The sequence below is a fragment of the Scyliorhinus canicula genome, chromosome 14 (assembly GCF_902713615.1).
Source record: "Scyliorhinus canicula chromosome 14, sScyCan1.1, whole genome shotgun sequence".
NCBI lineage: Eukaryota > Metazoa > Chordata > Chondrichthyes > Carcharhiniformes > Scyliorhinidae > Scyliorhinus > Scyliorhinus canicula.
The window spans coordinates 93,780,896-93,805,041 of NC_052159.1; the positions used below are offsets into that span (position 1 = coordinate 93,780,896).

Here is a 24,146-nt window from a genome sequence, read left to right on the forward strand (position 1 = left end):
AGAGAGACCACATCAAGTGAAATCATGCAGATTGTGACTCCAGAAGAGGAGCGCCAAGAGTCCAGAGGGACCACGTCAATTGTAGTCATGAAGATTTTGACTCCGGAAGAGGAGCACCAAGAGTCCAGAGAGATCGCGTCAAATGAAATCGCGAAGAATTTTACTCCAGAAGAGGAGCACCAAGAAAGCAAAGACGAGGAATCAAATCCCCCACAAATGACTGATGTTACCAGCATCAATGCAACATCAGATCATTCTCACCATTCTCGAGACAAAACCTTCAATGACTCAAATTATCCACACGGGACACTCATTGAGCATAACAAGAAAAACAAAAGCCAAAAGAAGCACAGCAGAAACGACAACAACAGCAGCAAAAACAAAAGCAACATGAAGCGCGACAAGAACAAAAATCGCAAGAAGCACTGCAGAAATAAGAACAACAGCACCAACAAAAACTACAAGCACAAAAACAAAAACTACAAGAAGAACAACAAAACCAACAAGAAGCATAACAAAGATAGCGACAACAACAAAAGACAGAAACGACAAAAACAGCAACAAGAACGGCAACGAAAACAACAAAGACAGGAACGACAGAAACAACAGCAATGAAACAACGACTTGTACAAAATGGTACAACTCTGCACATGAAGGACAATGCCACAGCACACTGCAAAACAATGACAAGACTACAAACATGCCATGGGATGACAACGAATCGCACAAACTCACATCTGCTCCAGAACAAGCAAGCACACCAGCTTTCAAGGCAGATGAAATACTAAATCGATACCACAAGCATAGAAAAAAGTCCATGTCAGTCACCATCAGTGGTTCGACCATGCAAACACCTCGGGATGACGCATTGGTTACTTAAAATAACAAGGAACACCAACAACATTCACAACGGAGTTGCAATATCAATATCACCACGTCAACAACAACAAAAGAAAAAACTCTGAACAAATTCATCAAGTTTGGACTCATAAATGTTTTTATTGAGTGGACTCATAAATATAAATTGGCTTTGTAAAATATGCAATAGCACCATCACTTTTATAGATACACATATCATAAGTAACTGTTTTGTACAATTTTCTTTAACGATGTACAGAAAATATGTAAAGAAAAAAGGGGGGATGTGGTAATCGTAGATGTGAATTGATGCAATACAACTGAGCAAGCACTAGAGGGAGCACGGGAGAGCTATATATACACAGGGACAGGAAATGATGACACACTTCACGGAAGGCAGAACTCGTAGCAGGACACAGACACACAAGCAGGCAGCATTTGAGGTAGCCGTAAGTTAAGCTCTGAAGAGAGAACAAATTCACAAGAAAGCACCTTCTCCACATTTGAGACTACGAGCTTTATTAAGACATGAGGAACAACACAGATGGTACATACGGCAGCTAACATGTACTGGTCGATGGTACATATTTGCAGCCAGTATGCACTGGTACATGGTACACATTACAGCCAACATGTACTGGTAGATAGTACACATGGCAGCGCATATGCACTGGTAGATGGTACACACTGCAGTCAATGTGCACTGTCAGATGGTGGACCTCTGCAGCCAATGTGCATGGGTAGATGGTACCCACTGCAGCCAGTATGAACAGGTACCTGGCATGCACTGCAGCCAGTGTGTACTGGCACATGGTACACACTGCAGCCAATGCACACTGGTAGATGGTACACACTGCAGCCAATGTGCACTGACAGATGGTACCCACTGCAGCCAATGTGCACTGACAGATGGTACCCACTGCAGCCAATGTGCACTGATATATGGTATATGGTACACACTGCAGCCAATATGCATTGGTAGATGGTACACATGCGAGCCAGTGTATAGTGATAGATGGTACATACGGCAGCTAACATGTACTGGTTGATAGTACATATTTGCAGCCAGTATGCACTGGTAAATGGTACATGTTACAGCCAACATGTACTGGTAGATAGTACACATGGCAGTGCATATGCACTGGTAGATGGTACACACTGCAGTCAATGTGCACTGTCAGATGGTGGACCTCTGCAGCCAATGTGCACTTGTACACGGTACACACTTACAGCTAGTGTGTGCTGTTACCTGGCACATACTGCAGCTAGTGTGTACTGGCACATGGTGCACACTGCAGCCAGTATGTACTGGCACATGGTACACACTGCAGCCAGTATGTACTGGCACATGGTACACACTGCAGCCGGTATGTACTGGCACATGGTACACACTGCAGCCAGTGTGCACTGACAGATTGGACCCACTGCAACTAGTATGAACAGGTACCTGGCATGCACTGCAGCCAGTATGTACTGGCACATGGTACACGCTGCAGCCAGTGTGCACTGACAGATTGGACCCACTGCAGCCAGTATGAACAGGTACCTGGCATGCACTGCAGCTAGTGTGTACTGGCACATGGTACACGCTGCAGCCAGTGTGCACTGACAGATTGGACCCACTGCAGCCAATGTGCACTGACCAATGGTACCCACTGCAGCCAGTATGAACTGCAACCAATGTGCACTGGTAGAAGGTACACACTGCAGCCAATATGCACTGACTGATGATAGCCACTGTAGCCAGCATGAACTGGTACATGATACACACTGCAGCCAATATACACTGGGATATGGTACACATTTGCAGCCAATTTACACTGGTAGATGGTACACACTGCAGCCAGTATACACTGGTAGATGGTACACAAGGCAGCTAACATGCACCGGTTTATGGTACACACTGCAGCCAAATGCACAATAATAATGGTACACATTTGCAGCCAATATGCATTGGAGATGGTATACACTGCAGCCAATGTGCACTAGTAGATGGTACATGCTTGGAGCCAATGTGCACTGGTAATGGTACACGGTTGCAGTTAATGTGCACTGGTAGATGGTAGACGTCTGCAACCAATGTGCACTGGTAGATGGTAAACATTTGCAGCCAGTGTGCATTGGCACATGGCACGCACTACAGCCAATCCCACACTGGTAGATGGTACACACTGCACTGCAGTCAATGTGTACTGATGATGGTACCGACTGCAGTCAGTATGAACTGGTAGATGGTACACACTGCAGCCAATATACACTGGTAGATGGTACACACGGCAGCTAACATGCACTGGTTGATGGTACACACTGCAGCCAGTATGAACGGGTACATGATACACACTGCAACCAATGCACAATAGTAGATGGTACACGTTTGCAGCCAATATGCACTGGTAGATAGTACATATTTGCAGCCAATATGCACTGGTAAATGGTGCACATTGCAGCCAACATGCACTGGTAGTACACACGGCAGACCATATGCACTGGTTAATGGTACACACTGCAGCCAATGTGCACTAGTAGATGGTACACGCTTTCAGTTAATGCACACTGGGAGATGGTACACGGTTGCAGTCAATATACACTGGTAGATGATACACACTGCAGTCAATGTGCACTGGTAGATGGTAGACATCTGCAACCAATGTGCACCGATAGATGGTACACAATTGCAGCTAGTGTGCACTGGTAGATGGTACACACTGCATCCAATGTGCATTGATAGATGGTACCCACTGCAACCAATGTGCACTGGTAGATGGTACACACTGCAGCCTGTATTAACTGGTAGATGGTACACACTGCAGCCAATATACACTGGTAGAATGTACACATTTGCAGCCATTATGCACTGGCAGATGGTACACACTGAAGTCAGTATGAACTGGTAGATGATACACACTGCAGCCAATATACACTGGTAGAGGGTACACATTTGCAGCCAATATGCACTGGTGGATGGTATACACTGCAGCCAGTATACACTGGTGGATGGTACAGATTTGCAGCCAGTACGCACTGGTTGATAGTACATATATGCAGCCAGTATGCACTGGTAGATATTACACATGGCAGCCCATATGCACTTGTAGATGGTACACATTTGCAACCAATGTGCACTGGCAGATGGTACACACTGCAGCCAGTATGAACTGGTAGATGGTACACACTGCAGCCAATATACACTGGTAGATGGTACACATTTGCACCCAATATGCACTGGTAGATAATACAAACTGCAGCCAGTATACACTGGTAGATGGTAGACACTGCAGATAACATGCACTGCTTGATGGTGCACTGCATCCAATATGCACTGGTACATGATACACACTGCTACCAATGCACAATAATAGATGGTACACATTTGCAGCCAATATGCACTGGTAGATAATACATATTTGCAGTCAGTATGCACTAGTAAATGGTACACATTACAGCCAACATGCACTGGTAGATAGTACACCCAGCAGCCCATATGCACTGGTTAATGGGAGACATTGCAGCCAATGTGCACTAGTAGATGATACACTCTTGCAGCCAATATGCACTGGTAGATGGCACACACTACAGCCAATGTGCACTGGTAGATTGTTTACACATGCAGCTAGTGTGCACTGATACCTGGCACATACTGCAGCCAGTGTGCACTGGCACATAGTACACATTGCAGCTAATGTGCACTGGTAGATGGTACCCACTGCAGCCAATGTGCACTGACAGATGGTACCCACTGCAGCCAGTATGAACTGTTAGATAGTACACATTTGCAGCCAATATGCACTGGTAGGTGGTACCCACTGCAGCCAGTATACACTGGCAGATGGTACACATTTGCAGCCAATATGCACTGGTAGATGGCACACACTGCAGCCTGTATACATTGTTAGATGGTACACACTGCAGTCAGTATGAACAGATAGTTGATACACTGTGCAGCCAAAATACACTGGTAGATGGTATACACTGCACCCATATGCACTGGTGGATAAATTGTGTGAATGTTTAAGATGCTGGATGAGGTGTCAATCAAGTGTGCTGCTTTTTCTTGGATGGTGTCAGGCTTCTCAAGTTTTGTTGTTACTGTTCATCCAGCAAGTGGACGGTATTCCATCAGACTCCTGACTTGTGCCTTGCAGAAGCACGGTTTGATTCCCGTACCGGCCTCCCCGGACAGGCGCCGGAATGTGGCGACTAGGGGCTTTTCACAGTAACTTCATTGAAGCCTACGCGTGACAATAAGCGATTTTCATTTTTCATTTTCAGAAGGTGGAAAGTTGGAAGGAAATTGGGGTGGCACAGGAGATTTGTGAAGTGCAGATATAGACAGCTGTAAGGCTGGGGATGGTTAAAGTAATAAAGGGGGGGGCGAAGCCATGGACGGATTTGAAAACGACGATGAGAATTTAAAAATTGAAGCATTCCTTAACTGGAAGCTAGTGTTGATCAACGAGCATGAGGGTGTTGGATGATCCGGATTTAGTGCAAGTTCGGACACAGATAGCAGAGTTTTAGATGACTTTAGGTATATGGAAGATGGGAGGCCACCTGAGTGAGCATTGGAATAGTCAAATATAGAAATAACAAAGGCATGAATGAGGACATTCGCAGCTGTTTCTACAGCAACGCTGCTTATGAATGAATCGATATTCAGTGATGTTTGTATTCCATATCAATTTTAGCAGTTTGAATATTAGCAATATCTTAAACAGAAGACATTGTTTAATGTTTTTATTTTTTTAATAGTACTTAAAGAGCCATAGTGCAAAACAAGGAGAAAACTTAAACAATTAATTAACACATTAAAACATAATTTAGGGACAACAATTTTGAAGATTGTTCACATTATCTAGGGATGTTGGTGGTATCATACTGACCTGCATATTTTCCAGACTGGCTGATAATTGGTCTTTGGATGTGTGTCCACTGCCATTAGCAGTGAATCAAAAAACACCCCAGTAATTGATTGATAGCTTTTACCCTTCTTTGCTACGTGCCTGAGATCAGAACATATTTTTCAAAAGGTGTAGCTGGTACAACAGATATTTACAGTTTCATAAGTTAATAAAATAGCTGTGGGAGATAAATCCACAAAGAATTTTGCATTATACATTAATAATACATTTAAAAATTGAGTAAGCCTCTTGGAGTTTGGCTTCAGTAATCAAGAATGAGTCAAATATCATTGCTGAAGCTTGCGTGGGTGGATTCTACAAATTTGCAATTCCAGCTCAAACTTTGTGCATCAGAGCACAAATCAGGAATCCAAGCACAGAGGTCAATCAGCCTCATTGAATTTTCAAACCATTTAAATAAATCGATGGAAAATTCAGTGTGGCCTGTTGACATATGTGTCTGAATTCTTGATACATGCTCCTGATACTCGAGGATTTACAATGAAACCAGAACTTTGTAACATCTATTCTATAATACTGAATGACCTATTCAAAACTTCAGACTGCACAATACCTTGCATATCATTAATAATTTAATTTAGATGCTTTACCATCGCTACCTTTTACTCTGGCAAGGCTCTATTAGAAGCCACTTTTAATTATGATCTCTTTCAGCTTAATGTTTTAAATTATATTTAACCCGCATCTATCAATCAGTTTAATTCTTCTGAATACTCATATACTGATTTTTAAGATGCCGACTGTTCTACAGGTTTTAGCAGCCCTACCATTCTTTACTAAATGGGAAGGCTTCATACATGTCAGCAACATGTTAAATTATTAAAGGCATCACAACAATTAATGTCTTCAACTGGTATACACAATTTTCAATGAAGGTCATTGTCCTAACCGACCAATGAAACCAATTAATTTCTATATTATTGATTATGAATGTTTGGACTAATGTATTTATTTTGTTGTTTATAACAATAGATAAAACATACTATCCTCAAGTGTGAGGTGAAAAGTTCTGTACAATGGCACTGTGATGGAACAGCTTTTTAAATCTAAAGCAGTGGCCCAGATTTTGTGGTCAATGGCACACTACTGACCTCAGATGAAACTTCACACAAAGCTTTGGTGAACTCTTTTGCTGATGTTAATTTCATTTTGATGTCAGCTTTAGGGGAGCTGGCATCCAGTAGCAGTGATGTCACCAAGCACGTTAAACAGCCGATCACATTGAAATATTTTTACTGACTGCCAACCAGGGAATACCAAGTTTTTATCATTTACTTTTTATAATTTAACAAAAAGCAAAATCAAGAAACATATGCAAGGATCAAAGATAGAAACTAAATATCATCAACTTAAAAATCTTAAAAATCTATGAATGTTTTACCAAGGAATGGATAAATTAAATATTCCTCAAATATAAAATTAGTTTACAGTGGGCTAAACATCTGGCTTGTAATGCAGAACAAGGCCAGCAGCGGGGGTTCCATTCCCATACAGTCCTCCCCGAACAGGCGCTGGAATGTGGCGACGCGGGGCTTTTCACAGTAACTTCATTGAAGCCTACTTGTGACAATAAGCGATTATTATTATTATTATGACAGGCTATTCATAATCATGCTGTTAAAAACCCAGTTACATTTCATTCAACATGGTGTAATTTTCAAGGGTTTTTTACAGCAAGAACAATAGTGTAGAAAGCGGAGCTTCATCACAATTCAGTGAATTCCACCTGTGAGGACTCTTAAGTTCATCCTGTGGAGTGGCAGGGAATCGGTGGCGGCAGTATCGGGATTTTTAAGTGTAACTACGCATGTGTGGATACCAGAAGTTGCCATCAGTTGGGAAAAACAACAATGTCAAAAATTGACAGTTTTGGCCATAGTTATAACAGTAAAATCCAAACCTTTACTATTTGATGGAACATGATATTAGAAAATGGCTGAGCACTGCTGCCTCACGGCATCGTGGACCCTGGTCCGATCCCAGCCCCGGGTCACTGTCAATGTGGAGTTTCCACATTCTCCCCATGTCTACGTTGGTCTCTCCCCTACAACCTGAAAAGATGTGCAGGGTAGGTCAATTGGCCACACTAAATTGTCCCTTAATTAGAAAAAAAATTGGGTACTCTAAATTTAAAAAAAGAAATGGCAGAACTCTGTTCTAGCTCGCAGCAACTATTGGCTCAACTGATGAAATATCTGTCTTTCCTGACTGGATGTTGCTGTTGGAGCGCAGACTTTGAGGCTCTTGTCCCCTCTTGAAGTTACTCTGTTCAGGCCAGGCTAGCCTGTAAGAAGGGGCTGTGGAGGGGAGGATGTGTTCCTGTACTCCATGTTCTTTTCTGAATATCTTCAAGAGAGATTTAAGTTCTGAGCGAAAACTTTCATTCAACCAGCAATAGATAAAGGGGTTATAGCAGGTACTGCTCATGGCAAACCAGTGGAAAGCAAAATAGAGAGCATTGTTGGTGTGAATGATGTGACTCGAAATAAGGACAACATAACAGTTCAGAGGAAACCAACAGACAGCAAATACTACCACAACTAGCATTAGCATTTTAATTGTCTTTTTCTTTTTCCGTCGGTGTGCAAAATACTGTTCTGTTGTCACATCCCCAATTGCATTGCGAAGCCACAACTTCTTGGCAACTGTGGTATATGTGACAGTGATGATTAAAAGGGGAACTACATACAACATGATAAATGTAGCCAAGTCCAAATACTTCCAGAAGAGGTCTGCTGGCTCTGGGAAGTTTGGGACACACAAACTCCGAATCATTTCTTTGCTGTAATGTAAAATAAAAGACATAATGTCATCAAGTTTTTATAACACCACAGTAAGTCAATATTGCAGAACTTCTAGTGCTGTTTTGAATATTCTGTTGCATTATTCATTCCATTTTCGATGATAACCAGAAATGAATGACTTGGTTATTAGTACTGAGTTTGATTTTGTGGACAAACTCTTATGAGCAGAACTTATAATGATAATTTATACATGTAGTTCTAACAGTCTTTGGTGGACAAAGATAATTCAGTTGAATGGATGAATTCATTTGACTGTAAATATACATTCACAAAAATGTAATTCACCATGTCTGAACTACTATGGTACATGTTGGGCATGTTTAGTATTAACATTAAAAAGAACAGTTGTCAGAGGATATGCATAAATTCTGGAACCTTCTTGAAGACTTTAAAGTTAACCATTCACTGAATAAAATAAAAATGGAGAGATCTAGCATTTCATATAGTATCAGGTAATTCTTCAAACCTTTACAGCCAATGAAGTACTTTACGGTCATTCTTGTCATGCGGGGAAACACAGCAGTCAATTTGTGGCCCACAAGATTTCACCAATAGCAGCACATGATCAGATAATCCATTTTATACTATGCTGGCAGATGTATGGTATTACTAGGACACAGGATGAACATTTCTTCAAATAGTACCGTGGGGTATTTTACAATCATCAGAGAAAAGGCCTTGGTTTAATGCCTTATTTAAAATGGGGACTACAAAAATGCAAAGTCTAATGCATTTAAACTTTTGGTTCATAGAAACCTAATAACTGCTAGATAAAAGAGAGCAATGTCTATCACATTTTCCTACTCTAGTCTTGACAGTGGCAAGATACAACAATAATGATATTTTTTGACTAATCATGACAATTCATCTCTGATACTAAGGTGTTTGCCAGCCTAGCAGAGGGGTCAGATGTGTGCTGGAGTCAGTGATTCAATTAGAGCTAGCTAATTAACTGCCCGAGACAGAGACGCTGTCCTCTCAGACATTGCAGGAACTGCCTGAGACAGAGAAGCTGTCCTCTCAGACATTGCAGGAACTGCCTGAGACAGAGAAGCTGTCCTCTCAGACATTGCAGGAGCTGCCTGAGACAGAGACGCTGTCCTCTCAGACATTACAGGAACTGCCTGAGACAGAGAAGCTGTCCTCTCATTGCAGGAACTGTCTGAGACAGAGACGCTGTCCACTCAGGCATTGCAGGAACTGTCTGAGACAGAGAAGCTGTCCTCTCATTGCAGGGATTGTCTGAGACAGAGAAGCTGTCCTCTCAGACATTGCAGGAACTGCCTGAGACAGAGACGCTGTCCTCTCAGACATTGCAGGAACTGTCTGAGACAGAGAAGCTGTCCACACAGACATTGCAGCAACTGCCTGAGACAGAGAAGCTGTCCACTCATTGCAGGGATTGCCTGAGACAGAGAAGCTGTCTACTCAGACATTGCAGGAACTGCCTGAGACAGAGAAGCTGTCCTCTCATTGCAGAAACTGCCTGAGACAGAGAAGCTGTCCACACATTGCAGGAACTGCCTGAGACAGAGAAGCTGTCCTCTCAGACATTGCAGGAACTGCCTGAGACAGAGAAGCTGTCCTCTCAGACATTGCAGGAACTGTCTGAGACAGAGACGCTGTCCTCTCAGACATTGCAGGAACTGCCTGAGACAGAGAAGCTGTCCTCTCAGACATTGCAGGAACTGTCTGAGACAGAGAAGCTGTCCTCTCATTGCAGGAACTGCCTGAGACAGAGAAGCTGTCCTCTCAGACATTGCAGGAACTGCCTGAGACAGAGAAGCTGTCCTCTCAGACATTGCAGGAACTGCCTGAGACAGAGACGCTGTCCTCTCAGACATTGCAGGAACTGCCTGAGACAGAGACGCTGTCCTCTCAGACATTGCAGGAACTGCCTGAGACAGAGAAGCTGTCCTCTCAGACATTGCAGGAACTGCCTGAGACAGAGAAGCTGTCCTCTCAGACATTGCAGGAACTGCCTGAGACAGAGAAGCTGTCCACGCAGACATTGCAGGAACTGCCTGAGACAGAGACGCTGTCCTCTCATTGCAGGAACTGCCTGAGACAGAGAAGCTGTCCTCTCATTGCAGGAACTGCCTGAGACAGAGAAGCTGTCCTCTCAGACATTGCAGGAACTGCCTGAGACAGAGAAGCTGTCCACTCAGACATTGCAGGAACTGTCTGAGACAGAGAAGCTGTCCTCTCAGACATTGCAGGAACTGCCTGAGACAGAGACGCTGTCCTCTCAGACATTGCAGGAACTGTCTGAGACAGAGAAGCTGTCCTCTCAGACATTGCAGGAACTGCCTGAGACAGAGAAGCTGTCCTCTCAGACATTGCAGCAACTGCCCGAGACAGAGAAGCTGTCCACACAGACATTGCAGGAACTGCCTAAGACAGAGAAGCTGTCCACTCAGGCATTGCAGGAACTGTCTGAGACAGAGAAGCTGTCCTCTCAGACATTGCAGCAACTGCCTGAGACAGAGAAGCTGTCCTCTCAGACATTGCAGGAACTGCCTGAGACAGAGAACCTGTCCTCTCAGACATTGCAGGAACTGCCTGAGACAGAGAAGCTGTCCACGCAGACATTGCAGGAACTGCCTGAGACAGAGACGCTGTCCTCTCATTGCAGGAACTGCCTGAGACAGAGAAGCTGTCCTCTCAGACATTGCAGGAACTGCCTGAGACAGAGACGCTGTCTTCTCATTGCAGGAACTGCCTGAGACAGAGAAGCTGTCCACTCATTGCAGGAACTGCCTGAGACAGAGACGCTGTCCTCTCATTGCAGGAACTGCCTGTGATTGAGAAGCTGTCCACTCAGACATTGCAGGAACTGCCTGAGACAGAGAAGCTGTTCACACAGACATTGCAGGAACTGTCTGAGACAGAGACGCTGTCCACTCAGACATTGCAGGAACTGCCTGAGACAGAGAAGCTGTCCTCTCAGACATTGCAGGAACTGCCTGAGACAGAGAAGCTGTCCTCTCAGACATTGCAGCAACTGCCTGAGACAGAGAAGCTGTCCTCTCATTGCAGGAACTGCCTGAGACAGAGAAGCTGTCCACTCAGACATTGCAGGAACTGTCTGAGACAGAGAAGCTGTCCTCTCATTGCAGGAACTGTCTGAGACAGAGACGCTGTCCACTCAGACATTGCAGGAACTGCCTGAGACAGAGAAGCTGTCCTCTCAGACATTGCAGCAACTGCCTGAGACAGAGAAGCTGTCCTCTCAGACATTGCAGGAACTGCCTGAGACAGAGAAGCTGTCCTCTCAGACATTGCAGGAACTGCCTGAGACAGAGAAGCTGTCCTCTCCGGTATTGCAGTAGGTATGAGATCCCCTACTGGAAGTGCTGACATCAAATTTAAAGAATTTCTAGTACTCTGTCAATTCAACTGACCCACAAAGACAGCACATATTGAAGCTCAGAGTAAGAAAGCAACAGGAGGAATGGTTGATGGAAAATCTAAGGTGAACCAATTGTTCAAAGGTGCCTCACTGCAGGTTCTCCTTCAAGCTGATCAAGCAATGAGGGATGTCATCTTCCCCTGGAATCAGTGGAGGATCCCAGCCATCAGCCAAAACAAGAAGGTTAGCAGCCACTGAATCAACCCAGTGGCAATGCTACAGGTGGATAAATGGCCATATGCAATCTGCCAGAATGAATGCAGTGCACATTGCTTATCTTACAGCTCATTTTTGAAAATTTCTTTCATGGGTTGTGAATGTCATTGACTTTTGTTTTCCATCTCTAATTGCTGTTAAACTGAGTGACTTACTGGCCATTTCAGATCCACATTTTAAGCAATACCAAGTAAGGACGGCAGATTTCCTTCCATGAAGGGGCATGAGTCAACCAGGTTGGGTTTTACAACAATCAACGATAGTTTTATGGCTACCATTACTGAGACTAGCTTCGTATTTAATGTGGAATGTTGCAAAATAAGAGGAAGCCTTCCATTGGCATGGGCTGTTGGGCCTTTGAAAGTATCCTGGCTCCCTCAAGGACTGATATATGAAGGAACAGACTGCATGAAGAAAATGCTCTTCCCATGCTGCTGTCTAATGTCTTAATAGACACATGAAAAAGTTAAGGGCTGCCAAGACAACAGCAACAGGGCTCCAGAGCCTGTAGCTTTATTGGATTGCATGGATCCGTCAATAGGGTCCTGTGAAACATGTCTGTATTAGTGAGTTGCAAGCCTGCCTTATGCATATCTCATAGTGCCTTGCCTGTAGTCTTTGGTGTTCATCATCATTCAGCACCCGGTCAGCATCTTACAGATCCTATATCATAGAATTTACAGTGCCGAAGGAGGCCATTCGTCCCATCGAGACTACACCAGCCCCCGGAGTTGAAAGAATAAAGATAATAATCGACGTTCGCTCGCCTGAATGAAAAAGGTCTTCCTCCATATCCTCATCCTCGGAAGAGGCATTGAACTCCAGGATATCCTTATTATTGATGGTCAGTTCCCTCTGTAGTGCCAGCTTTTGTAGAACACAGTACACCATTATGACACCAGAGACTCTTGCTGGGGCATACTGAAAGACTCCACTAGATTGATTCAGGCATCTGAACTACATCTTCAGAAGGCATATGGCCTTCTTGATGGTCATTCGAGTTATCCCAAAGTAAGATTTGTACCTCTTCTGCTTGAGTGCTTGGGTTTCTATAGGTGTCAGTAGCCAATGTCTCCAATGAGTAGCCCTTATCACTTGGGATTCTGAAAAGACCTGTCACCTGGGACAACCTCAGTATGTCACTGCTTCCCAGGTACTCTCCACACACCTGAAGGACGTGTTTGCAGTGATTACAAATTGGTTCTACACTGAGTGAATAGAAGCCCTTCCTCTTGTTGAAGACTGTCTGATCTGAAGGGAGCCTTGATAGTCGTGTGAATGCAGACAATGACCCCCTATAACAATGATTTAACAATGATGTACAGTGATTTCTCCGAACCCTATGGCTCTCTCAGCTTGAATTTGTGATCATTATGAAAGCCTAGGTACTGGCTGGCCCTCTTGAAGTTAACATTGATGACCATCTTGATGCAATAATAAGCTGCAGACTGGGAAATCACAGGCATATTTCTAGAGTATCACTAGAATGATCCTGAGCCACAGCAATTTAGTGCCATAGGGACCTTCAGTGTATCAGGTGTTGAGTCGCTGCCACTTCCCTTAGGATTCAGCTTCTCCTCCATCATGACCTCCCTGGAGGGATACCGGGTGGAATTCTCCCCCCCCCCCCCCCCTCCCACGCCGGGCGGGAGAATCGCTGGGGCGCCGCACAAGTCCCGGCACCCGTACACGATTCTCCCACCCCCCCCCCCCAAAACGGCGCGCCGAGATTCACGGCTGGCCGCTGGGAGAACCGCCGCTCGCCGTTTGTAATGGGCGAGCGGTGATACTCCGGCCCGGATGGGCCGAGTGGCCTGCCACCGATCGGCGGGCCGGCCTCTCTGAAGGAGGAACTCCTTTCCTCCGCCGCCCCGCAAGATCCATCCGACATTTCTTGCGGGGCGGACGCGGGGAGACGGCAACCGCGCATGCAAGGGTTGGCGCCGGCCAACCTGTGCATGCGCAGGTGACGTCATTTACGCGGCGCCACTTTTTACGCGGCGCCAAGTAAATGATGCGGTGCCGTTCCTAGCCCCTCGGGGGTGGGAGAATAGGGGGCGGGGAGCGGCCTCCGACGCCGGAGTGAAACACTCCGGTTTTCACTCCGGCGTCGGGACTTAGTCTCCCGATGGGAGAATTTCGTCCACCATCTTCAGGGACACTGCCAATCTGACATCTTGCAGGAAGCTAAGCCTCTGACAATAGGCCCTCTCTGCTGGGTAACATCCCTATACAAGTGACTGATTACAAACCCCTCTGCACACTCCTGCTCCATGTCTCTGGAAGCTCATGCTTGACCCACTAATTGCTGCTGTCCCAATACCTGTAGATTTTGTTCTCTTCCTCTCTCATACTCTTCCTCGTAAGAAGTCTTACAACACCAGGTTAAAGTCCAACAGGTTTGATTCAAACCTGAGCTTTCGGAGCGCGGCTCCTTCCTCAGGAAGGAGGAAGGAGCAGTGCTCCGAAAGCTCATGTTTGAAACAAACCTGTTGGACTTTAACCTGGTGTTGTAAGACTTCTTACTGTGCTCACCCCAGTCCAACGCCGGCATCTCCACATCATACTCTTCCTCACCAGTGATCTCGAAGTTTGAGTGAATGAGGCCTATAGCAGATAGCTGCAGTCAGTTCCAGAGCCTCTCACAGACCTCCTACTTATCCAGTCTCCTTAAATTTGGTGAGAATATGAAGCCCTGTTGTTCCCTTGCACACATTGTAAATTTAAGTCCCTGATAAACTCGTAGATAATCGCCTATTAAACAGGCTGAATTATTCTTCCACCACATTTCAGCACAAGGTCCTCCTGCCATGCTGGTCCCCTTTTTGAATATCCAATTGTGACGTAAAGGCATTGGGCTTCCCTCACAAAAACCTCTGTTGTGAGTTTAAAAACCTCCCATCTTCCAGCCCATCTCTGGAGGTCTGGCAAAATTCAGCCCCATAAATCCAAAGTCTACTGTTCCTCCCCAGCATGCTACACTTGCCATGTCTCTATGTGCAGTGTTAAAGCTTCCACTGAGACACGGGTGAAATAAAACAGAATATTCAAATTCCGCATATAGAAGCTAAACGAGGAGGTCTATCAAGTTAATCAATCTCTGAACATTTACCTGTATTCAAATTTGAAGAGCTTCTGATAGATAGCATGTGGGAGAGAGAAACAACTGGCCATAATCCAGATGATGATGATATAAAGGACACCCTTTGCCGGTGGCACTCGTGGCTTCAAAGGGTGCATGATAACCTGCACAAGAGAGAATCATTAATTTTGATTATAAATAAAAGATATATGCAATATATTATGTTATATGGCTACTTCCCCAAAATCACCCTTTACCTCTTACAACCCGTTTCTAATCTCACTTTGACAGCAAGTAGTACAAACATTTATGCCGACAATTCCTCCCTCTAGTATTCTTCTGGAGATTTCAGCACTGGTTAAATTAGTTCCTCTACGAGAATAGTGCGGGTGGGTTTTCCGGATAGATACTGTAACAGTTGTCATAATTCAGAACCTTTAATTTCCTTTTCAAAGTGAGATCATTTACAGGTCACAACCTGACTCCGAGAAAGAGGGGTGGGGAAAGCACACCCTGGAATTTCCAATGGATTTGCCACAATCTGGACTTTCTGCGTCATGAGAAAAATAGATATCCTGAGTGGATTTCAATGTCAAGTGTTACTGTAGCTGCACGTGCGCAGGGCTCTGCAGAGGTGAAGCCGACACCACAGCCAGTCTGAAATAATTTCTTGCTGTATCGCTATGTTTGCAGTCTTAAAACAAAACAAAAATCTGCTGACATCAATCAAAAGAACCTGCCGCAGAAAGTTGCCTCTTACTGATTCATCAAATGATTTGTTGTGCCTTTATTTTACACTGCTTAATGTCCAAATTATATCGAGAGAAAAGAAGAAAGACAATGACCCAAACAAAAGAAAAGGGGAGGGAGCGGAGAATTCAGGAACAGTTGAATGAATGAACAATTTAATGTGATGCGCCTAAACAAGCGGTAAACAACACTGTTGTCAATGTCTGCTGGTTTGTATTATGGAACATTTTACAGCTAATAAGTTTTTTTTTAGAAACTACACATGATACAAGTGAATCCAGCAATATTCCGAGATCTTGGCTTCTATTTAAAAAAAGAAACTGTTCATCAGTGCTGAATATTCATTTGACAAAGAGTCATCCAAACTCGAAACGTTAGCTCCCTTCTCTCTCCACAGATGCTGTCAGACCTGCTGAGATTGTCCAGTATTTTCTGTTTTTGTTTCAGATTCCAGCATCCCCAGTTATTTGCTTTTATTTAAACATTCAGCACTGAGCAGATAAACAGCCCCGGGGATGGTTGTTGGGCGGTGGGCGTTGACTTAGGTCTCAGTTCTGCAAGTATGAAAATGTTGCAAAAACTGACCGCTTCCCTTTGCCTTTCGCTTGGTAATTAAATGCAAACCGTTCAATGGTTCACAAAGGCAGAGGGAGAACGGGGAATCGGGCTGCAGTGAGAATAAGTGATTGTTCTACAGATGCGGGGTTTCAATCACAATCAATCCTCTTCTTGTGTGGGAGGAGGTCTCTGGAGTTCAGATCCTATGCCGAATAAATTATATTCAATCAAGGGGTATTTTTAGGAAACTCCTTGAAATGTTAGAATGAATTTATTTATTATTATTTAAGAAAACAAAATCATAGAATTTACAGTGCAGAAGGAGGCCATTCAGCCCATCGGGTCTGCACTGGCCCTTGGAAAGAGCACTCTACTTAAGCCCCATGCCTTCACCCTATCCCCTTTATCCCCGTAACCCAGTAACCCCACCTAACCACCTAACCTTTTTGGACAATAAGGTTAATTTAGCATGGCCAATCCACTTAACCTACACATCTATGGACTGAGGGAGAAATCCGGAGCACCCAGAGGAAACCCACGCAGAGAACGTGCAGACTCAAGAATCAAACCTGGGACCCTGGAGCTGTGAAGCAACTGTGCTAACCACTATGCTACCATGCTGCCCTAATCTCTGGTCATAGTTTGGGGCTACCCATCTCCGATTCTAATGTGAAATTGCATAGGTGTTCTTCTGCAAGTGATGTCAACCACAGACGATGTGGGACCTCATGCCCTAAGGGATTGGACACCTTTTGAAAAAATTCCCATGAAGGGACTATTTAACATGGCCAATCCACCCACGCTGCACATCTTTAGGGTGTGGGGGTGAGACCCACGCAGTCTCGGGGAGAATGTGCAAACTCCACACAGACAGTGACCCGGGGCCAGGACTGACCTGGGTCCACAGCACCATGAGGCAGCAGTGCTAACCACTGTGTCATCGTGCCACCCTATTGGATACCTTTTTGCTTTGTTTGGACCTGACACCGGGTTTTTGTAAATATTTTTGTTGTTTTAAATTGGACATCAATTTGCAAAAACAGAAAAAGTTGCTCAAATTATAGCATCTTGGGAATTGACTGGAAATAGAGATTTTAGAAGTTTGTCCGCTTGCAGGTTACATTATGCATCAATCAATACAGAACTAACTTTTGTACATAAAAGTGAATTACTGTGGATGCTGGAATCGGAAATTAAAACAAAATATACTGGACAATCTCAGTAGTTCTAAAAGCATCTGTGGAGAGAGAATGGAGCTATCATTTTGAGCCTGGGTGACTCTTTGTCAAAGCTGGAAAGAACAGGAAACGGGGTCGGATTTATACTGTTGGGGGTGGGGGGGGGGAAACGTGGAGCAGTGGGTTGGATGGAGGGCCAGCGATAGGTGGAGATTGACAAAAATGCCATGGACAGAAAGACAAAAGGGATGTAAATAGGGGTGATAATGACTAAGAAGTGTTTTGATAGTGGCACACTAAGAGCAGGGCCGGTGCTAGGAATTGCGGGCCCAATTAGAAAAGTGATGGCGGGGCCCCTACTCTACAAAAGTAAAAATTTATGTATGTTTATATTTCGTGTAGTATGCTCGTCTTTAACCAAAAAAAAACATTAAATGCTTGATATACTAAAATTTTGAAACTTACTTACCTGGGCGGAAGGATTTGGCAGCGCAGGGCTGAAGGATTTGTCGACGGTAATGCGGTGCGTTCCCCAAAAGTAAAAACTACCCTATAGTTCCTCTTAGAATACAGAAAAGGCTTCAAACGGTAACTCTGTCGCCGCTGGTGCAGGGCCCCCTTAAGGTGCGGGGCCCAATTTGATGAAATTGGTCAAATAGGCTTAAAACCGGCCCTGACTAAGAGATTAGTGTTAATGGCAGAACAAAGGGAAGGAATGTGTCAAAGGACAACTAGGAACAGGGAACAGATGGTCCAAGTGGAGTGGGTGGGGCAAGGGGGGACAACAGTGAGGGAAAAAGCAGATTGATGGAAGAAATGAAAATAAATTTGGGGGGGTTGGTGAAGTTGGAGCAGCAAGTTCACAGTCTGAAGTTGTTGAACTCAATGTTAAGTCTGGAAGGCTGAAACGCGCCTAATAGGAAGATGACGTGCTGTTCCTGCAGTTTGCGCTGGGCGTCACTGAACATTACAGCAGGCCAAGGACAGATTTCTGAACATGAGAGTCACTAATTTTTGCATCTTCATTATGGTTATGAAATACGCCAGTTATTGACTTCCCCAATTGCTTGAGTCAACTATTTCCAGAATGTTTACAGATTCATCCTGCTGACTATCCAAAAGGTGTTTGATCTGGAACTTGATCAAGCTTTGTTTTATTTTAATGACCTCAACAAACATTTACTAAAATATTTCTCACTTGAATTGGGGCAGGGGGCTAAGTTAAAGAACTTTATTATAGGACAATATTAATTCTATACCATAAGCCAGTTTAGCTCAGTTGGCTGGACAGCTGGTGCATGATGCAGGTTCAATTCCTATACAGATTGAGGTTATTCATGAAGGCCCGCCTTCTCAACTTTGTCCCTTGCTTGAGGTGTGGTGATCCTCAAGTTAAATCACCACCAGTCACCTCGCCCCCTCAAAGAGGAGAAAGCAGCCTATGGTCATCTGCGACTACGGTGACTTTACTTACTTACCATAAGCTAACATGTGAAAATCTTACTCGCCCACGTTAACATTTGGTCCTTGTTAGGAAAGAGGCTGTGAGGTTCTTGAGCAAATAGACATAGGGAGTGACAAGGGTTTGGCGGTGTTGGCAGGCTTAAAAGTGAATAAATCTGCAGGTCTGGATGAACTGTATTCCAGATTGCTTTGGGAGGTGAGAGAGGAGATTGCAGGGGCTCTGTCCCAAATTTTTAATTCCACTCCGGCCATGGGGGTGGTACCAGAGATCTGGAGAAAATTCACTATTTAAGAAGTGTTGCGGAGATAAGCCTAGGAACTACAGACCAGTGAGTCTCACATCAGTGGTAGAGAAACTATTGGCGGAAATTCTGAAGGAGAGAATCTACCTCCACTTGGAGAGGCGAGGATTGATCAGGCATAGTCAGCATGTCGGAGGGAGGTTAGGCCAAAGAAATTTGATTGATATTTTTGAGGAGGTGACTAGGTGTGTAGATGAGGGCAGTGCAATTAATGTAGTTAAGTGGATTTCCACAAAGGCCCCACATGGGAGACTTATGTACATGGGATACAGGGCAATTTGATAAGGTAGATTCAAAATTGGTTTAGTTGTAGGAGACAGAGGATGATGACAGGTGGCTGCTTTAATACTGGAAGCCAGTGTCCAGTGGCATCGCACAGAGATCTGTGCTAGATCCCCTATTAATCATCATTTATATAAATGACATAGATGACTATATGGGGATATGGTCAGAAGATTGCAGATGACACAAAGATTGTTTTGGTGGTTAACAGTGAGGTTGAGTGTCTTGGGATACAGGAAGATATAGACAGGATGGTCAAATGGACAGATGAGTATCAGATGGAAATTAACCCTGAAGTGTGAGCTGATACACTTTGGAATGAGAAATTTGTCAAGGAAGTATTCAATGAATGGCATGACAATGAAAAGTTTCAAAGAACAAAGGGACCTTGGTGTGTTTGTCCATAGATCTCTGAATGCGGGAAGGGCAGGTTAATAGGGTGGTGAACAAGGCATATGGGACACTTGCCTTTATCAATCAAGGCATAGATTACAAAAGCAGGGAAGTCATGTTGGATTGTATAGAGCTATGGTGAGTCCACAGCTGGAGTACTGTGTGTAGCTCTGGTCACCACATTATAGGAAGGATGTGATTTCACTGGAGGGGGTGCAGAGAAGATTCACCAGGATGTTGCCTGGGTGGAACATTTTAAGTTATGAAGAGAGGTTGGATAGGATTGGGTTATTTTCCTTGAGCTGAGAAGATGGAGGGGTGACCTGATCGAGGTGCACAAGATTATGAGGGCCATGGACAAGTGGATAGGAAGCAGTTGTTCCCTTTCTTTGAAAGGGAATACAAGTTCAAGGTGAGGAGCAGAAGCTTCAGGGGGGGGTGGGGGGAAAAACAGTTTTACCCAGAGGGTGGTGACGGTCTGCAATTCACTGCCTGGGAGGGTGGTAGAGGCGAGTTGCCTCACATCCTTTAGCACTTGTCATGTCATAACATTCAAGACTATGGGCCAAGTGCTGGAAAATGGGATTAGGTAGGTAGGTCAGGTGTTTTTCATGTGTTGATGCAGACCGATGGGCAAGGACCTCTTCTGTACTGTATTTTCTGTGATTCTGGTGTTTGTTAAGGAAGGTCGGCTTTAATATCGACTGAATAACCATGAAAACAGCACATTCTTTCTCAAAGACCAACCGACTTTTTAAGCATTTATTGGGGGAATTATAGTTCACTGTCATGTGTCCTCATACATATTTGATGAGTTACCTGATGCCTGTCTAGGGCGATGGCTGTCAAGGTGAGAGTGGAGACGTGCAAAGAACAGTACTGAGCAAAGCGGCTGATGTGGCACATGAGCTGCCCGAAAACCCAAGTGCTGTTAACAAACCGAACCTGTCAATCACAAATACCAGAAGATTATTCATACAATGCTTCATATATAATAAATGCATAAATCGTTTATGTCTGTTTGCTGTAATTGTGTTAAAATGTGCTGTCCTGTGAGCAATCACATACATAACCAGGGAACAAAATGTACCCCTTAACTGCAAAGAGTTAAAATTCATCAATCCTTTTATCTAAATTACTGTTGGAAAAATACTCTTGACTAATGAATTGTTTCATTAACTGCCCTAGTATTGTGTTAATGGTTGTTTAATTGTGCCCTTTATTTTGTCAATACAGCTGAAAAGTTATAGCAATGATACTTGCAGGATAACTTGAAAGATGTGCTGCCATGCCTGTGCAAAACAGAATCACCACAATTTAGAAGCTATTTTGGGACAATGTTGTACGTTAAACTGAGTGCATTTACTATGTGTTGCCCAGTTGTATTTACACATGCTGTTCATTAACATGTCAATTTGCCACAATCAAGTCGAAAAGTTTAAATCGCTTAAAAATGGAAGACTAGCCTTGTCCGCATGTGCTTGTTACGTACAAAATGTTTTAAATAACTTGTTCAAGAAGCACAGTTAAAGCTTTATTCAGGTAGTCCAAAGGTTCCAGGACTGACTGTTACAAACAGTAATTTCCAAAGGTTCCTATTAAACTCTTCAATGTTTTAAGTGAATTTCGAAAGCCGCAAACGTCCAAACTTGGGTGGACAAAACAATTGAATTTCACAAGATGTACATGCAATTGGGCTGGGTATACCCTCAGATACTGTAAGGAACATAAGTGGACATTTTAGAACGTTGCCAATACCTGGTGTTATAAGGGGTGTTTGCATGTGGCTTGGGCCCTTTGTGTTGAAGTAAACTGGTGAATAATAGACAACTGCACAGACTGGGTATCTCGTATCTCAGTATAAGAAAATCCATGGCACGTCATTATTCTGTTTATTGTCCTCAATTACTACTGTTTCCATGGCAGTGTATAATCATGATAGTTAGACGACCTTAGGGTCAACTAATGTCTCTTGATATGTCTGGGTATCATTTTTTGTCTGATAACGCTCCTGTGCAGTGTCGTGTTGATATTTTACTCTGAGGCGCTATAAAAATGCACGTCATTGCATTCCCGATTTGGTGAAATGTTTTCAGTACACATGAAGAATACAAGGAATAAAGTTTGAAAAGTTTACCACCCTGAATAAATAATTCAAGTCTTACCAGTGTAAAGGGAGTGTTAAGCAGAGTGATCATGATGTCCGCTACGGCGAGATTAACAATGAACAGGCTGGTGGCAGAATGCATCCGCTTGTTCTTTATTACGAGCTGGCACACCAGGATATTTCCAAACAAAGAGATGACTATAATAACCGAGTACGCCACAATAAGCAAAGCTTTGACGGTTGCATTTTGGGATTCCGCCTCGTACTTTGCCGAGTCCATAAAGCTCTCCCAGTCGTCCACAGTAAAGTTACCCCAGGGAAAGAAAGTCGATCTGTTAGTCAGTTTGGGTAACTCGGGGAGGCTGGAGTTATATGATCTTTGAAAAACCTTGGCTAAATAGGGTAGAGAGGGCCACCTGTAACGGGTCATGATTCCAAAACTCCCTCGTGTGTTAAACGGGTCAAAATGCCGCTCACTTTGCTGCTGTGGGCAAAGTTGCTGGGATGCAGGAAAATTGCCAATCATTCAAATCACTCGTTCAGCGGCGCGGAACTTGCAGGGGTGCTGAAGATGTGTTCAATCTTTGTGGTGTTATTCTGGGTTTTGGTCGCTGAGTGTGCTGGCAGTGCCGAGGTGGGAGATTTTGCAGCTACCAGGCTGTGTGGTTGCAGTTAGTTTTATATGAAAGGCTGCAACCCACGCACATGGTGACACGCACTTGCAGCCAATTGATGCTGCGGGCTGCTTGAATCCGCTGACGTCTCCATCAGCAAAGAAGGTGAGGACCGGCATAACAACACTCGGTGCTTTCTTTTCCTCTTCAATGCACTCGGTATGTTTCATCCCTGGCTTTCAAATGGGTAATAGGTGTGACAATCTTCATCTTTCCCCATTCAGTGATTTCACTTTTCTCCTCTTTCACTTTGGGTTACGGACCAAAACAAAAATACAATGATTGCAAAAATGGAAGGAGCAAGCAGGGGTTTTACAATCCCAAACTGGAAACGAACAGGGCAGTAACTTTTTAAACAGCGAAACACCACATCACATTTATCAAGGATTTGTTGTTGTTGTCTATCCATCCCATCAATGACATTGATCACAGATTGAATTCTCTGTTTTAGTGGTTGTCGACTTGCTCCAGATTTGGAAAGACTAATTATAAAACTCTGCTCCTTATGGTTGCCTTCCACACACAAGCGCTCCCTGTTGTTCACAAATGTATTTCGGTCTGTCTGCGTGGGACTGAGTGCAAGAGGGAATCCAGCTCCTTCTCAAGACTTCTTCGTACATTTCAGGTTGCAGCAGAAGCAGGCTTATTGAAACTAATAGACATGACAAGACACCCGTAAATCTATCATTTGCTTTGGCTCCTAGTCTGGGTGGGCGGTGGATGGGGTATCCTGACACTCAGCAGTCGAAAAAGTATAATTTTTTTGAGGATTAGCTGTTACAATTCTGAACACGGATATTGTAGGATATTAGACCAGTGTTTTTCAAACTTTTTTTCCGGGGACCCATTTTTACCAACCGGCCAACCTTTGGGAGCCAACCCCACCGACCTTCACGACCCATGCTGGCCAACCTTCATGACCCACGACAGTCGACCTTTGCGACCCACGCCAGCCGACCTTCACAGCCTACGCCAGCTGACCTGCGCGACCACCATTTTCTCTTACCTTGTTTGCTGCTGAAAAGAAATGGAGGAAATGATTTTGGGTCCCTTTGGCCCTCATACACGCTCCTCCAATGGAACCTGTTGGATGAAGGTGAAACTTTCTGGTGTTGGAAAGTATGGAGTCTCCGCCTTCCCAAAGTTC

The 24,146-nt window shown here is 44.1% G+C and overlaps 1 protein-coding gene across 1 annotated transcript; it reads right to left on the reverse strand.

Annotated features, from left to right (window-relative positions):
• Positions 1–5,585: 5,585 nt before the first annotated feature.
• LOC119977252 (probable G-protein coupled receptor 83) lies at positions 5,586–23,868 on the reverse strand. The gene is made up of 4 exons (XM_038817969.1): positions 22,384–23,868; positions 21,038–21,163; positions 15,322–15,455; positions 5,586–8,559 (listed from the first exon to the last, which is right to left on the reverse strand). The coding sequence occupies exons 1-4, from the start codon at positions 22,849–22,851 to the stop codon at positions 7,935–7,937; spliced, it is 1,353 nt and encodes a 450-aa protein (XP_038673897.1). The 5' UTR covers positions 22,852–23,868; the 3' UTR covers positions 5,586–7,934.
• Positions 23,869–24,146: the final 278 nt, after the last annotated feature.